The sequence below is a fragment of the Mastigoproctus giganteus genome, chromosome 6, assembly GCF_048544385.1.
Source record: "Mastigoproctus giganteus isolate SK-2022 chromosome 6, ASM4854438v1, whole genome shotgun sequence".
In the NCBI taxonomy this organism is placed as follows: domain Eukaryota; kingdom Metazoa; phylum Arthropoda; class Arachnida; order Uropygi; family Thelyphonidae; genus Mastigoproctus; species Mastigoproctus giganteus.
The window spans coordinates 131164741-131180646 of record NC_143580.1 but is presented as its reverse complement, the minus strand read 5'-3'; the positions used below and the strand labels follow the sequence as shown (position 1 = coordinate 131180646).

Genomic DNA, 15906 nt, shown 5'->3' with positions numbered 1-15906 from the left:
TTCATTTATTTTACCAATCCAATCTACTTTCAGCAATATTTTATACTTAATATTTGTTTTCAGGTTAAACCAGTTCGTCCCACTCTTAATGATTAAAAATTCCATCTTATCCAAGATGGATCGTGAATAGAAGAAAAACAAGCAAACAATTTGTAAAATCGTTATGTAGACAGCTTATGAGAAGTCCCTGGCAAAGCCTGCAAACAAAAACAGCAAAAACTTTTATTCTTATATTAACAGTAGATGGAAGGGGTTAAATAACATTGCGCCACTTGATGTCTAGGGGTTAACTGTCGATGACACTGCTCAGGACAAACTGAATAGTTATTTTGCCTCTACATTCACACATGAGGACTTCTTTAGGGAAGCGGATGCTAGAAGGTTATCATACTCTAACGAGGAGCTAAATGACTTTGTGATAAATGAAAGGAAAGTGGAGGAGAAATTTTTGAGGATGAATATAAAAAAGGCATGTGGGGCGGATGGAATCTATCTATCTAATTATATTAAGGGAGGCAACAAAGGAGGTAAGCAAACCCTTGGCCATAATTAAGAGAGCACCCCAGGATTCAGCGAAAATCCCTATGGATTGAAGATGTGCGAATGTATCTCCAATTCATAAACGGGAATGAAAAGGCGACATGAGTAATTAGAGACCTGTTAGCTTAACGTCTATTCCAGGAAAAATAATGGAATCACTGGTTAAAGAATGCAGGACCATTTGGACAGGCATTCAGCTATACTGCAATCACAACATGGATTTGTCAAGGAGCAGTCTTGTCTAACCAATCTGATAGGTTATTATGATGCAGGAACAAAGGAACTGGATGCAAAAAATAATTTTCACACCATATACATAGATTTCAGGATGGCTTTTGATACTTTGGCACATAAAAGACTGCTGTACAAACTAGAGCCATGTAGCATTAAGGGCAAGTTACCGCTATGAATAAAGGGATGGTTAAGGGGAAGACGGAGTGGTTATCAATGGGCACTGCTCCTCATGGAATAATGTTGTCAGTGAAGTTCTCCAGGGTTCAGTGCTGGGTCAATTGCTGTTTTAAATATTTATAAATGATACTGATGAAGGTATATCAAGCTTAATATCTAAGTTTTCAAATGATACAATGGTCGGCAGGGTAGTTAACGACAGTCATCAGGGTACTGCAACAAGATCCAGGAAAGTTAAGTAGACTGGCGGAGAAATGGCAGTTGAAGTTTAACAAATGCAAGGTATTGCACATGAGTATCAGTAATTCCAGCGTAACATCAACTGTGTGGTACTACACTCAGGGTAGTGGAGAATGAAAAAGACCTGGGGGTAATTGTGCAGTCAGACAGCAAATTCTCAGCAGTGCAGTCACGCTGCCAGGACAGCTTATGAGGTTTTGTCAATGATATACAAAAACTTTGCTAGCAGGGACAAGGAGATGATCATCCCTTTGTATAAGGCCATGGTTAGGCTGCATCTTGAGTACTGTATACAGGTCTGGAGGCCTCACTTTAGGGAGGATGTAGAACTGCTGTAACGGTGCAGAAAAGGGTAACTAGACTGGTGAAGGAAACAAAATGGCGCTCTTACCTAGGCTTCAGTGCTGCAAGTTTAAGCGACTCCAGACAAGGCACCTGCGGGGAGATGTGATTTATGTGCTTAAAGCCTTGAATGGATTGAGTAAGCTGAATGTTAAATGGCATTCTTCCACTTGCTGAGACGAAACACGAGGGGATATAAATTCAAGTTGAAGAAGAATGGTTGCACGATAGATTGTGTGGAAATTTGTCTTCAGCCAGCAGGTGGTTGATTGTTGGAACAGCCTTATTTTTTGGCTGATGCTACAAAAGCTTGCTTCCTTGAATCATTTTCCATTACTTCTACTATTTTTAAAATGTTGCGGGCAGAAAATATTGCAGTTATATCGAGAAAGGTTGCTGCTGGATGCTCAAGACGAAGCAACTTTAAGCACATGCAAATCACTAGTTGATTCTCTATAATATTTATAGCAATAAGTATAATATTTGTAATGTATTAAACGCATCTGTTCATGTAACAAAATTTTATATCTTAGAAGAAAACAATATTCTTCATTTCAAATACTATTTCTTACTACGCGTTTAAATTAAGAGCTTGTTTTATGGTGTTTAAATCAAATTCTAGCTCTTGCCCACACATTAATAGCATAATACGCATATTAAGTACATTTACCACTGAGATCAAAGCAATATGGTACAGAAACTATGGTCGCTAAAGGTAGTTTAACAGGGAACGAAAAAACATTTTTTTCGCTTCCTGTTAAAATTCAAGGTGATTCTTGTAGATTTAACGTTTCTGAATTCAAATATGGAAACCATACTGCTGTAACACCAACCAATTTTAAGGGAGAAAGGATTTCAAGGAAGAAGTCAAAAACTAAGTTTTTAGGGGAAAAAAAAAAAAAGTTTCATATACTTTAAGAAAAATGTTACATACAGTACTAAATATGTATCTATTAACCTTATTCTATTTATAAAAATGTTTATTTGATAACAAAATACTTATTTTGTCGTTTATAGTTGCCCATCAGTGTCTCTGTACGAGATTCCAACAATAGTCTGCCAACATATTTGGTTTTTTTTTTTTTTTTCATTTCAGAGATATCTTGGTGAAACCTTTCACCGTGTTCATCGGAGACCACTCCCAAGTTTAAGAAAAAAAAGTCTAAAAATGGGAATGTAGGAAACGAAGCTTGAACATGTATCCCAACTCTCTATATACAAAATTAGCTCATCCACAATTTCACTGCAATTTTGTGATTTCTCATTGCCTAAAAAAAGTTCCGACAGACGTTTTCGAATGGCTTCCAGGCTCTTATTTCTGTAGCATTTATTTTTTTCAGGTCCTGGGCAAAAAAAATTGCCCCAGGACCCACAAAAATTCTCTTTTATCTTGTCCTCGCTGATTGAAAGAAACTTTTGCTTCAAACAGGAAAATCCTTTTTGTCCATTGTTTTCACAAATATTGTTACCAAACCTAGCTTGATGTGCAATGGAGGTAAATAGATTTTTGACTTATCCAGCAAAGGAGGATGTGCTACATTTTTCTGGCCTAGTGTAATTTCTGAATGGCCTGGGCAATTTTTTTTTTTTTACACTAGTGGCAATCCTTCGCTCGGCTGTCCCACTCGTATAAAAAAGAGCAGTATTCAGCGTTTCCACCTTAAGTTCAACCCAGTCGGCAAAGCTACCACTTTTAGGTCGGCACAGATATTCCATTTGTATTTTTAAAAGCATATTTTTTTTTCAAAAGAACCTATAGGTTCTCGTTCGTTTCCTTCATGCGAAAGCATGGGCCAATGGTATAGACGGACCATTCAAACTGACCATGGATGAATCAATGAAAAGTCTCCACTGCTTGGGGATGTGCTCCAGATGTAACTTTTTCCTTTAATTTCTAGACACTGTTACAATAAACCAAAGCACCATCCACAGAATAATAGGTCGTTATGTTAGATTACCTCTTCCTATATAAAGACACTGACACACTTTTCAAGAAGAATCCACTGATGAAGCCACAATCCTAGTAATTGAGCCTTGGTTTTGGAGAGGTCCAAATCTCTGACCAAGTCGTTCAATTTTGCCTGCGTGATTAGATGCGGCTTTGCAGTATCAAGAGTTGAAAAATCTGGATCTGTACTCGTTCTTGGTTCTGCATCTTCTGGAGATTCCTTTTCCAACCCTGAATCAAGTCTATAAATTTCTGGTGGCTTTGGCGCTGGAATTGTATTATTGTGAGGAACCGACCTCAGAGCAGAAGACATGTTGGGATACTCTCTTTATGCTTGGATTTTCCAGAAAAAAAAAACAAAAATATTGGTCATGCAAAAGTAACAAATTCAGTCTCGAGGTTCCCACCATATTACCGAAATAGCAAATGGCACTGATTTATGACTACGTGTAAGCCAGACTGTTAATGTCCTTGAACATGAGCTCCAGGAAATCTTTGGAGTGCATACTTTATCTTCGACCTTACATCCAAAATGAAGTTTATAGGCTTTTCTCACGAGTGATGTTAATATCACTTCTCCACAAACGTAGCAAAAACTATCTAGCTTATTTCGGCAATGACGCGACATATTTTATGTGCGGTTAAGGTACACGCGCATAAAAACACAATTAAGAAATTGTAGATTTTTATTTCTAATTTAAACATGATTCACGATTTACACTTATGCATACAACACTTGTTTATTAACACTAGTTCACTAAAACACTTGTTCGCAACTTGTTCTCTGAAATACATACACTTTTTTGAAAATACGAAAATGCTCGCTTAGTGGGGGACCCAATCGTATATATACCGGTAGAGAAGTTACTAGAAGGCTCACAATGCTTCTACACAACTCAGTCCAAAGTTTCAGAACCTTCCGACCGTTCTCCCACACGCCACAATGATCTAGAAAGTTCGGGAACATTCTCGAATGTTGTTTGTTTGTTATTTGGTTTTTAGGTGCATTAGCAACTAAGGCCATATTGCTCCAGGATATGCGGTGGGCATTCTCTGACCTTTCCGCATCCTCCGTATTTGGTGGTGACGGGCTCAAACCCCGGTCTAATCAAGAAGCGTGTGCTACGCACTGCTGCTCCTTCCCACCTGGCTACGGAGGCGCATCTCGAATGTTGTAGAAAGCTCCCGAATGCTCAAAAAAAAAAAAAAAAATAATAATAATAATAATAAATAAATACGAATAGATGGAAAAGGTGATTAAGCCAACTACAGGTCTTGGTTTTCGGTCAATAACGTACGATATTTGAAAACTGAGGGTGATGAGAACTTTAAGTGCATCTCAGAGTTTTTGAACATATTTCCTACGAGAATCTGTCGAAATTATTTCAGGAATGAAATTGATACAGACCATGTAATATGCCTGACGGAATTATGCAAAGACCTCATGCTACGAAAGAGATACAAAGCATAATCGTACAAGTTAGGTTGGGTATAGTAGAAATATACAAAGGTTATCAACAACTGAACTGTTATTTACGTATAAATAACAGTTCAGTTGTTGATAGCCTCAGTGTGTGTGTGTGTGCGCGAGCACAGTGAGTAAACTAGGACTGCTAGGGGGGATCGCAATTGTGGAGGTACATCATTTAGAGTGCCTTGGTATTGCACTAGGCACTCTTTAAACAAAAGCACTGCACCAGTGGAGAAGTATAATACTGTTTATTTAAAATATATACAATTCCCTATACACTGAGAAATATCCATATGCTAGACACCAGTTTGAACCTTCTACAGTTGATGTAATAAAAGCGAATTACTTGTACAAATAATTAGCTTTTAAATGCGTTAAAAATAAACCAAATCAATGAAATAAAAAAAGGTATGAGTTGACCAATTAAGAACATAATCTATCCATATACAGTATTTTTAATAACCGATTGAACTACAACACAAGAACAAGCCATAAAATCTACTGAGTGCAAACATTAATGACTGTAAATTTCACAAAATCTCGATGAATCCAAGTGAAGTAATTTCAGGAATATGATTTTGATTGTCTCATGAATACAAATTATTTCATCAACATTAATAATATATAAATGCTGATATTATTATGTAAAATAAGAAAATTTTATTAGTAGTAATATCAGCGGGTTATTCCTATACTAGATTATTGTGATATTTGGTCACAATAATCTAGTATAGGAATTTGGTCTCCTTATCAAAAATTTGGTTGTTTGGTCTCCTTGCCAACACAGGCCGCCGTAGCCTAGTGGTCAGGCGCGCGGGTGCATAAGTACACGTGCCTTGAGTGACCGGGGTTCAAGCCCGTGACTGCTGAATACGGTGCTGTTTCTTGTATTCTGTCTATCTTGTTAACTCCTCTGACTGTTTGGTCGTCCCGGAGTATAAACAGAAAATTTATTTATTTATTAATATTTGTACGATAATTTTGGGCAATCCATGTAAAATTTCTTCACTTTTTGTGCTATAATCAGAGGTTCCCAAACTTTTATAGTTTGAGTTCCCTTAAATTTTCATAAATTTCATGCTCCGCCAAGTTCTAATGGATGGGATGGTTTGTCTATATTCCGTTAAAAAAAAAGTGCGCCATGAAACAACAAGCTCCTCCCCCCTCCCTCGCCCCCCGCAAAATCCAGTGTGCCCGGGGGGACGCCCTACACTTTTGGAAACTCTGTGCTATTAGGAATCATGTGACGCAGCAATTATAGTTCTTTATGCACTCAGTATAATCTGCTTTTTCTTCGTCATCGGCACGGTTTCCATAGCTTTTATTTTATGAATTTCCCCCACTGTCTTGCTAGAGGTAAATATTTTAGTTCCTCCTGTCAAGTCGAGAATTCGCTTCACCTTACTTTGCCTCTTCTTCGAGCCCTTTATTTTATTCAACGAAGTCAAGTAACAAATGCAAAGTTGGCATTTTTTATTGGTAAAAATGATTTTAGATTGCAGTCTCTAGCTGTATTTAATTAGTCTGATGGTCATTGTTAATATTCTATATATAAAACTTGAACATTTTATACAGAAATAACAGTCCAGCTGTTAATGTTTTATTTGGAATGCGTTTTATTATTTCATGTTATGTTTGTACATGAGAACTAGTGACTTAATCACAATAGTGTATGTTAGCATTAAACAAATTAATTCATTTTTAATATGATCCTTGTTTCATTTCAGAAACAGAAGACAATGAGCAAATTGCCAATCGAATACAGCTGAAGTTCGACATTAGTTCCCTACCAAATCACGAAGATCTAAAAGCGGCCGAACTAAGAATTTTCAGACAAACAAATAGCATCTCGCCCTCGCCTTCCTATAAGAGCACTAAGACTGAAAAGCAAAGAATTAATATTTACGATGTTGTTCGTCCGGCTTCAAAGCTCACGGAAGCTTTAGTTAGACTTATTGATACAAAAGTGGTGAATGTGAAGGAGTCTCGGTGGGAGAGTTTCGATGTCTTACCAGCAGTTCTGCGGTGGACAGAGAACTCCATGACAAACCATGGTCTTTTTGTGCAAGTGACTGCCTTAGACGGTAGAGAAACTCCTGTGGAGCATGTGCGGTTAAAACGCTCCTCGGTTGATATCAATGCGGACCATCACTGGTTACAACAACAACCTTTACTCTATACTTATTCAGATGACGGCCACGCAAGAACCACACTTCGATTCAGGAGAAGTAATGCCAGAAAACATCAGAGGCGGAAAGGCGGCAGGAAAGACAACTGTAAGAGACATGCCCTTAAAGTAGACTTCAGCGATGTTGGGTGGAATGACTGGATCGTAGCTCCGCCTGGCTACAATGCTTACTACTGCCATGGGGAGTGTCCCTTCCCGCTTGCAGATCATCTCAATTCCACTAATCACGCTATTGTGCAAACTCTGGTGAACTCAATGAACCCATCTGCAGTACCTCACGCTTGCTGCGTTCCTACAGAGCTTTCTCCAATTTCAATGTTGTATGTGGACGAATATGACAAAGTAGTACTGAAGAACTACCAAGATATGGTTGTGGAAGGCTGTGGATGTCGCTGAGGCCATGAAACAGTTAAATAATTTCAAATATTGGCATGCAGAGGTGAAAAAATGAAAGCTAAATCAATATTTAAAACTCTATCGATGTGACGAAGGCACCGCTCTCAAACTTGATTTTTTTTAAGTAATGAGCGTTTCGAATCACAAAGGTAGGACAACAGCTAACTCACAAAGAGCCTCAGAAAAATGCGTCGCAACATTGCATGAAGCATCGTATTTACCTGTGACCGATATTTAGTCATTTTTTGTTGTTGTTTATTGAAATTTTCGAGAAAAAAAAATTCATTTTTATGAGGTGCACCACCTATTTGTAATTTCACCGTGTATGTGGATGTGTGCGTGCGTGCGCTCAATATGGAGGCAACCTTTAACAACGAAAAGTTCGCTCGAACATCAAGTTACCATTGGACCTTTCTAGGAGAAGATGAACGATGATTATGAGGTCATAATTCATTATTTTTATATTCATATCGCTCCCAACAGCTATAAAAGGATTCTTCCACATCCTAGGAAAGCGCCAAATTAGCTCAGGTACTCATCATATTGTAAAAACCGCCACCACCATTTAGTTAGAAAAAAATGCATCCTCGGTGTACGGAATTCCGTATACGACAAAAAAAAAAAAAAATTATACAGGTGTCAGATTTTCCTCTTTTTAGAGCTGTCGGGTTGATAGACTTATGTCTAGATATTTATCTTCGTCTATTTTTCAAATGGCCCACTAAAATTGTAAAAAAAAAAAAAAGTATTTAATTCTATTTTTGTTGTATATAAATACTGTAAAACTTAATGAAAGACGGCATCATAAAAGGTTATTGTTCTTTTGGTCCCTTATTAAAAATTAGAAATGGCATTGTAAGCCAAAATATAGATATATGAGGGGTGATTCAAATTTTATCCGGAATTTTAATAACAGCATGCCAATAAATGGTCTTACCTGTTTCGTAGCAGGCATTCTTCTCGTTGTACAGTCCCCTTTCACGTACACGTTGCTGCTAGTATCCCTGCAGCATAGAATTCCTTACGATGGGGACATAACCGTTGGAGAACAGACACCTGCACTGCCGCGTTGCTGTCAAACATTTGTCTTAAAAATTCTTTTAATGGTGCGAAGAGGCGGAAATCTGAATGAGACATGTCTAGCCGTACTTAGAGGGGCGAGGGGAGTATAAAATTGCGATAGCCTTATTGGCAGTATGCCAATAAGACTCGCAATTCAACCCAGAAGGATGAATCTTGTGATAGTCTTATTAGCAGTATTGGGCAATGCATTAAGAAGAATGATCCTTTTTCGGAAGCGAAAGTGCCCGTGAACGACTTTCTCTACACTACCATACTGATGTTCACTTGTTAAGAAATATCATACACAAAAACACGGCAACTGTCCAGAACAAGTTTCACGACTTTGTTAATGTTCGCGTGAATGATTGTTGTTTGCGGCCATGCTGCATGGGAGAGGGAGGGGGGGGGGATTTCTCACTGTCTCACAGATGTCTTTAAATGCAGTACACGACTAATATACTTATGTTTTTGAAGATGATGCATGATTTCGACGATGACGCATGAAATCTTCGGTGAATATCAGCCGGTTTTGAGCTTTCTTTCATTAAAAATTTCATTACACCTCTTTGCACCACCTTCTTACTAACTTCTAAGGAAAGTTATTTTACAGTATTTCTTTTTTCCACTTGCACAAAGATTACTGTGAGGAGGAGGAGAGAGAGAGAGATATAATCGACTGTGCAAAAATTACACCGATCCATATCGTTTTAGAAGAAACTAAAAATTCCGGGTCAAATCTGAACCCCCTCCCTTGTATATACTGAAACAGTTAATCACAGTAAAACTGTCTAAGTGAAGTGGACTATTACAAAATACTACCCAAGTAGGCGAACGTTTACCGTTGGTACGCATTAACCAATATTTCTGCGTATAGTAATTCTGTATTATCCAAATTATTTATTATTACGACAACAGTATCACCACAATTATTATTACTATCAAACGGATCCGAAAAAAGACTATAGTAAAACTGTAAATTAGAGCATTAATTCCAGCCCATTAAGATGTTACTTAATTCTCGCACCTAGATGAAAAACAGACAAACTGTTTCACCTCTTCACCAAACTTCTTTCATTCATCTATTACTTTCAATATAACAATACGGTTCTTTATTCTCCTTGCTGATAAGTTTGGCTATTTTTTTTTTTTTTTTCTCGCAGAGGAATAATAATTCTCATTCCTATATTTCGCCGTATAAAGATGAATTTTCATCCTTTGCTATTTATTAACCTTCATTTTTTTGTGTATATGTTTACAAAAGAAGCGAGTTGCAATGAGTACATATTTAAATACTTCCAATGTTTTCGACGACAGTCTTTGTAAATAGAAAAAAAACCTATGTACATATTGCTGGAGATGTCTTAATGTGGTCATGTTTCATGAAGAAACTATTGTACTTTACAAGGTTGACTCGTCTGTTTAGTCATTAAAAATAATTAAAATAAGGTTGACTGTGATTATTTTCTCAGCTGTACATTTCATAAAATTTCATGTACTAATATATTGCTTTTATGCTTATAAATCTGTAAATTAGACTACCTTAGTTACCAGGTTAGAATCTGGAAAATATTTCAAATAAGATCATGAACTAATTGAGTATATTTATGACCACCTTGAGTATTAATGGTAAGAATTAATGTTTAAACTTTGATAAAAAAATAGATTCAGTGTTACAGGTGTTGCTCTCAAAACCAAATAAGACAACGATGTTGTTGTTGCAGATTTTTGGCGTAAGGTCTATGGACAAATTTCGCCTGCGTGACAACGAAGGATAAAATGTCGCTTGAAGTGGTGCATCGTCCGTCGTTCCGGACGATAGAAATATATTCCAAGAAGAGAATGTTCATAACACTGGTATACATATTAGAAACATTTTCTGCTTTTGCAATGTAAATCGACGAATTATACAAATTTTAGGCTACTTCCAAATCTGTATCTGATTACACCGGTCAACATGTAAAATGTTGCGAAAACGAAAATATCCAATCTTGACTAATTTTATGCTGCTGAACACGAAAATCACATTAAAATTTGTCGACTGGCTCTTATTTTCAAGTTACAGTTGGGATCTCATATTAGCGAGGTACTGTACATTATCAACTACGGCTCTTGGCAAAACGCATGGCAATACCGCAGTTTCAGTAACAACACGCTCTTATCATGAGATTGGCAACTGTCACCTCGCTCTGCATCACCTGATAAGTTGTCACCACCTCAAATGGGTCTTCAACTCTGTTGCAGTAATCATCGAATACGGCTAGGTACAGGGTGATTTGTTAAGGTTGTTCTCTGTGAGATTTCTACTTTTTGCGCACTATTTGTGTCGTGTAATATTAATATGCCCTGTAATTGTGTGAATAGTCCGGAGTGTGGAGAAGTCACGTTAGCTTCTAGAAAGCGACCCATAGCTCGAGCCATAAAAAAGCCTATTTCTTGTACTTTGAGTGCAAATAGGCGATCAGGACAAGAAATGAGCTCCATACATATGCTACGATAGCTGTTCATCAAAACTCAACGCGTGGGTGAATAGAAAAGGACGGTTTTTTGTCCTTTCGCAGTGTCCATGATATTGAGGCCGCAAAAAATGACGTCACGAACTGTTACTCTGTATGGTGCCTCCTATTAGAAAAGGGATGACAATAAAGAAAAAGTGGACAGTGACGTATCCAAATATAGCATCTGCAATTCGTCATGTGCCTCACGGTGAAGTACTACCGATTCCTAAACCACCCGTCCGTTTTCTTGTGCACTCTGATGAAGATGAAGATGAAGACACTGATGAACATCAACTTGACATACACGAAGAAGTACAGCAGCCGTCTAAGTAAAGGTCATATAAGATCGCAGAAAGTGAGCTTGATGACCTCATCAGGGTACTCAAACTGCCGAAGAATAAGGCAGAACTTTTGGCCTCGAGGCTACAACAGTTGGATCTTCTAGAATCTATATCATTCTGTAAATGTGACAACATTCGTACTCGAAATAAAGACTATGATAAATTCTATCAAACAGAAGGCGAATTCACTTTTTGTAAGGATGTTGATGGTCATGAAGCACGTTCCCAAAGAATGGCAACTATTTATAGACACTTCTAAGGTTAGCCTTAAGGCTGTGTTATTACACAATGGAAATATGCTGCCTTCAATACTTCCTGCGTATGCCGTCCACAAAAAAGAAACATATGCAAACATGGAGAACATCCTCTTAAGTGTACGCTATCAGAAGTATGAGTGTTAGATATGTGGTGATTTAAAGGTAATCGCCATTTTATTAGAACTACAAAAGGGTTACACTAAGCATTGCTGCTTTCTCTGCTAGTTGGAATAGTCGTGCCAAGGATATGCACTACAAGAAGAAGAGTTGGCCTCAACGAAAATCATTAACACCTGGAATGAAGAACGTAGCATTTGAAACTATGGTAGATCCAAATAAAGTTTTGCTTCCACCACTCCACATCAAACTAGGGCGCATGAAAAATTTCGTGAAGGCTTTGGAAGTGAACGGTCCTGCATTCACATACTTGCAAGCGAAATTTCCAAGACAGAGAAGATTAAGGCAGCCGTTTTCATTTTCATTGGTCCACAAATAAGGCAACTTTTGAAAGACGAACAGTTCGAATGTGTCCTTAGTGATAGTGAGACTGATTTTCTAGCAAATGTTAAAGCTTGTGGAAGATCTCATTACTTCTTACAAAAAACTGGGGTGCAACATGTCATTGAAGATGCATTTCTTGCAATCACATCTGGATTTCTTCCCGCCAAACTGCGGTGCCGTCAGCGACAAACATGGTGAGCGCTTCCATCAAGACATCGCAGCGACGGAACAAAGATACAAAAGAAATGGAGTGCCACCATATCAGTCGAGTATTGTTGGATGGTGAAAAGGGATGCTTCTAAAACTGAATACAAGCGAAAGGCGAAAAGGCTCCGTGTTTGATACAGGTATCTACACCTTACTACCATATAAATAAAAAGGCATTGTAAAAATATTAAAAAAACTACTAGTTTTGTCTAAAACAAGAGCCAATCTGCCATTTTAAGCACTTTCCGTGTTTAGCACCCCAAAATCTATAAAATAAACTTACTTTCATCCCCGTAACAAGATATGACCCAAAATTTGTTGTTCAGTGTTATGCTTACTAGTAATTTTTTTTTTTTTGCAAAGTTAAAACAAAAAAAAATAATAACTAACTACGCCAAATTACACATGCAAAAATTCAGAAGACAAGTTTTTAGTAAACATGGTATTAAAAACAGATGATAATTTAGTAAAAACATTATCATATGTTTTTAATACCCTGTTTTTTAAATAAATTTCTGCTCTTCATCTTATCCCTTTTACCATTATCACCTCATTCCATTTATCCTTGTATCTTTTTACCGTAGTCCTGATATTTTTATGACGCCTTCCACACTGCTCTTCACACAAAGCATCAAGGTTCAGCGGAAAGTATTCAAGGTGACCGTGAAACTTTCCACTGAAAATGAAACTTCAATCTCATGTTGTAACCTAATGTTTTGAAATTAGTAAACACGTTGACAACCTTCTATTAATCCTTTGATTTATAAATGCTTACAAGATCTGCACACTCTTGATTGCTGACCAGGCCTCCACCTACTCTGTGCCATCAAAGTTGTGAAACATGTAGTTGAGTAGCACACGCGTTTCAGTTGAACGTGGTTCGAGCTGACGTGACTAGTGAATACAGTTAATGACTGTTTCTTTTAAAAATTATTAGTGTAAACCCCTCTGATCTATGTTCTTGTGCAAGAGCATAAACAGAGCAAATTATAAACACAGAACAATTGCAAAGCACTGTATTTTAGAAAAAAGTTCTTTGATGTTTTACCGCTGATAAGAAATCTGAACTTTTTAAGAGAAATTTCGAATGGTACTTCAGATTTGCTCTGTCATGTTAGAATTTTTTAAAAATAAAAAAAAAAAAACGAAAATATTGATGAATGTGCTTCTGGTTTTATTTTGTATTTTTAAAATTTAACAAATAGGTTATTTTTATATAAAAATACCGATCAAAATACGAAAAAAACAGAAATATCGCGGGCTACATTCCTCCGTTTAAGCATTGATTTCCGCAAACTGGATTTCTTATACACTACACTGCGTTAAACTTCCGCCTTTTTGACTTTCTCAAACGGCTAGTTTCGGTAGCTGTAACTCTCTTTAGCCTCATGGGTAGCACAGTTAGTAGGATCCCAATCCTTCCCACACCGGATGGAAAAGACCCTGAATTCGAATCCCGTCTGTGACGTGAGGAATTTTTATGGGCTTTTTTCACAAAGCGGCAAAGTTAGTCGGTCTCAAACGAGGGAATTTTCTGTTTGTTGGACGAAAAACTTGAGTTTTTTAAGAATAACTTTATACAATGAGTTGATTATGACGTACTTTTCTCTACTAGCAAATGTTCGATAAATCATTGATAGGACAATGTGGCCCTTCCTTGCAACCTGTCTACAATGCTCGGAGAACTTCATGTCTAAACGCATCGTTACACCCAAGTCACTTTCCTCCACTACTGGCTTTATTTCAACTCCACCAAGTGTATAAGTTATTTTGGGGTTGCTGTTCCCCAGGCGCAATAACTTACACTCTTCTGGATTAAAGAATAGCTGCCATTTTTCTGACCATCCCTGAAGTCTATCTAGCTCACTCTGAAGAAGCTCTGCTTGGCGGTGATCGTTAACCACTCTACTAATCTTTACATAATCTGCAAAGTTAGCCATCATAATTTCCTTCATTTATGAAAATCAAAAAGAACAGTGGTCCTAATACTGATGCTTGGGGAACTCCACTTCTTACATCAGCCCAGCTTATCACAACCCTCTGCGTTCTGCCCTGAAGCCATCCTGATATCCATCCAAGGATTTTCGTCTGTGATTCCAACCTGTTTCAGCTTATAAAGTAACCGCTTATGTGGGACTGAGTCAAATGCTTTGCTGAAATCCAAATAAACAATGTCGAAATTATTCCGTAAATCCAACTCATGAGTGACCATGTCAAAATAGCTAACCAAATTTGTTAAACATGATTTTCCCTTTACAAAACCATGCTGAGTTTCCTTCATAATTCCATTTCTATCTAAATAAATAATTCTGAATTCCACCCTTCATCATTGCCACAATGATTTTCCTCCTACTGAAGTTAGACTGACCAGTCGACAATTTCCCACTTCATTCTTAGAATAGCCCTTATGTATTGGAGATACGTTGGCGCTTTTACAATCCAACGGAAGAACTCCCGAGTCCAGTGATGCTCTCATACTTGGCCTCAATGGTTCAATGCACTCACCTGCCGCCTCCCTTAAGATTATAGGGCCATCAACCCCAGGAGCCTTACTGGCCTTACTGGCCTGTAGGTTAGACATTTTTTTCATTAAATAATCACGTAAAATATCAGTATCATTAGTTACATATTTTTGAACTTCACTCCCATAATTTTGTAGCTGTTATAAGTTTCAGTACTTTTTATTGCTCCGTAACTTTTCCATCCCGTCTTTTTCTGCTCAAGTAATCTGGCAACTTCATTATTCATCCAAATTGGAATCCTCCTCGTGCAGTATTTTTTAATGGTATATACGCAATCAACGCTTCTGTGATTAATGTTTTAAAGGTATACTGTAATTCAATTTTATCCGCTTTCTGTACGATATGTACCCAGTTAATAGAGGCCGATTAGCACCTTAAGGCATCGTAATTTCCTTTTATGAAAATATAACCAATTCCTTTGTCTTTAACTACTACTACTACCTCTCTCTCTCTCTCTCTCTCTCTCTCTCTCTCTCTCTCTCTCTCTCTCTCTCTCTCCATCGTCCATCGTAGAACTTCAAACTGACTCAACATTGCACTGTCCATCCAGCTGACAAAGGCTGGACAGTGCAATGTTAAGTCATTCGGTGTGGCTCTGCGAAAGAAAAATTGAGAACAGGAATGTGTTATGGGCCTAATGACTCTAATGATCACAATGAACAACAATACAGAGAAATCGTGGGCCAGTAAATCATATTGTCTTATAATGGGGAATGTTAACTTCCCAGATATTGACTATGATTATCAGCAATGATTCTTCATGCATTAAGAATCTGCAAATAAAGGAACCACTAGGTGGCAGTGACCACAGTATGCTGATGTGGGATTTATTTAAGATGTAACTACCATCAGGGGTAAAGGGAAGGGTTCTTGCATTTGTAAAGGTGACTACAGTGGCCTCTGTCAGTTTTAAATTCTATAGGCCTGACGTAGCCGAGTGGTCAGGAGCGAGAGTGCATAGCACGCGTTCCTTGAGTGGACTGCG

General features: G+C 37.6%; 1 protein-coding gene across 2 annotated transcripts in view; it reads left to right on the top strand.

Annotated features, from left to right (window-relative positions):
- The window catches only part of dpp (decapentaplegic morphogen), a 142103-nt gene extending 132425 nt beyond the window's left edge, over positions 1 to 9678 (top strand). For both annotated transcript variants that reach the window (XM_090376493.1, XM_090376492.1), the window contains one exon: positions 6680 to 9678. In XM_090376493.1, the coding sequence (XP_090232619.1) occupies positions 6680 to 7536 (857 nt within the window). In that variant the 3' untranslated portion in view covers positions 7537 to 9678. The remainder of the gene's footprint in view (positions 1 to 6679) is intronic.
- The last annotated feature ends 6228 nt before the right edge of the window (positions 9679 to 15906 follow it).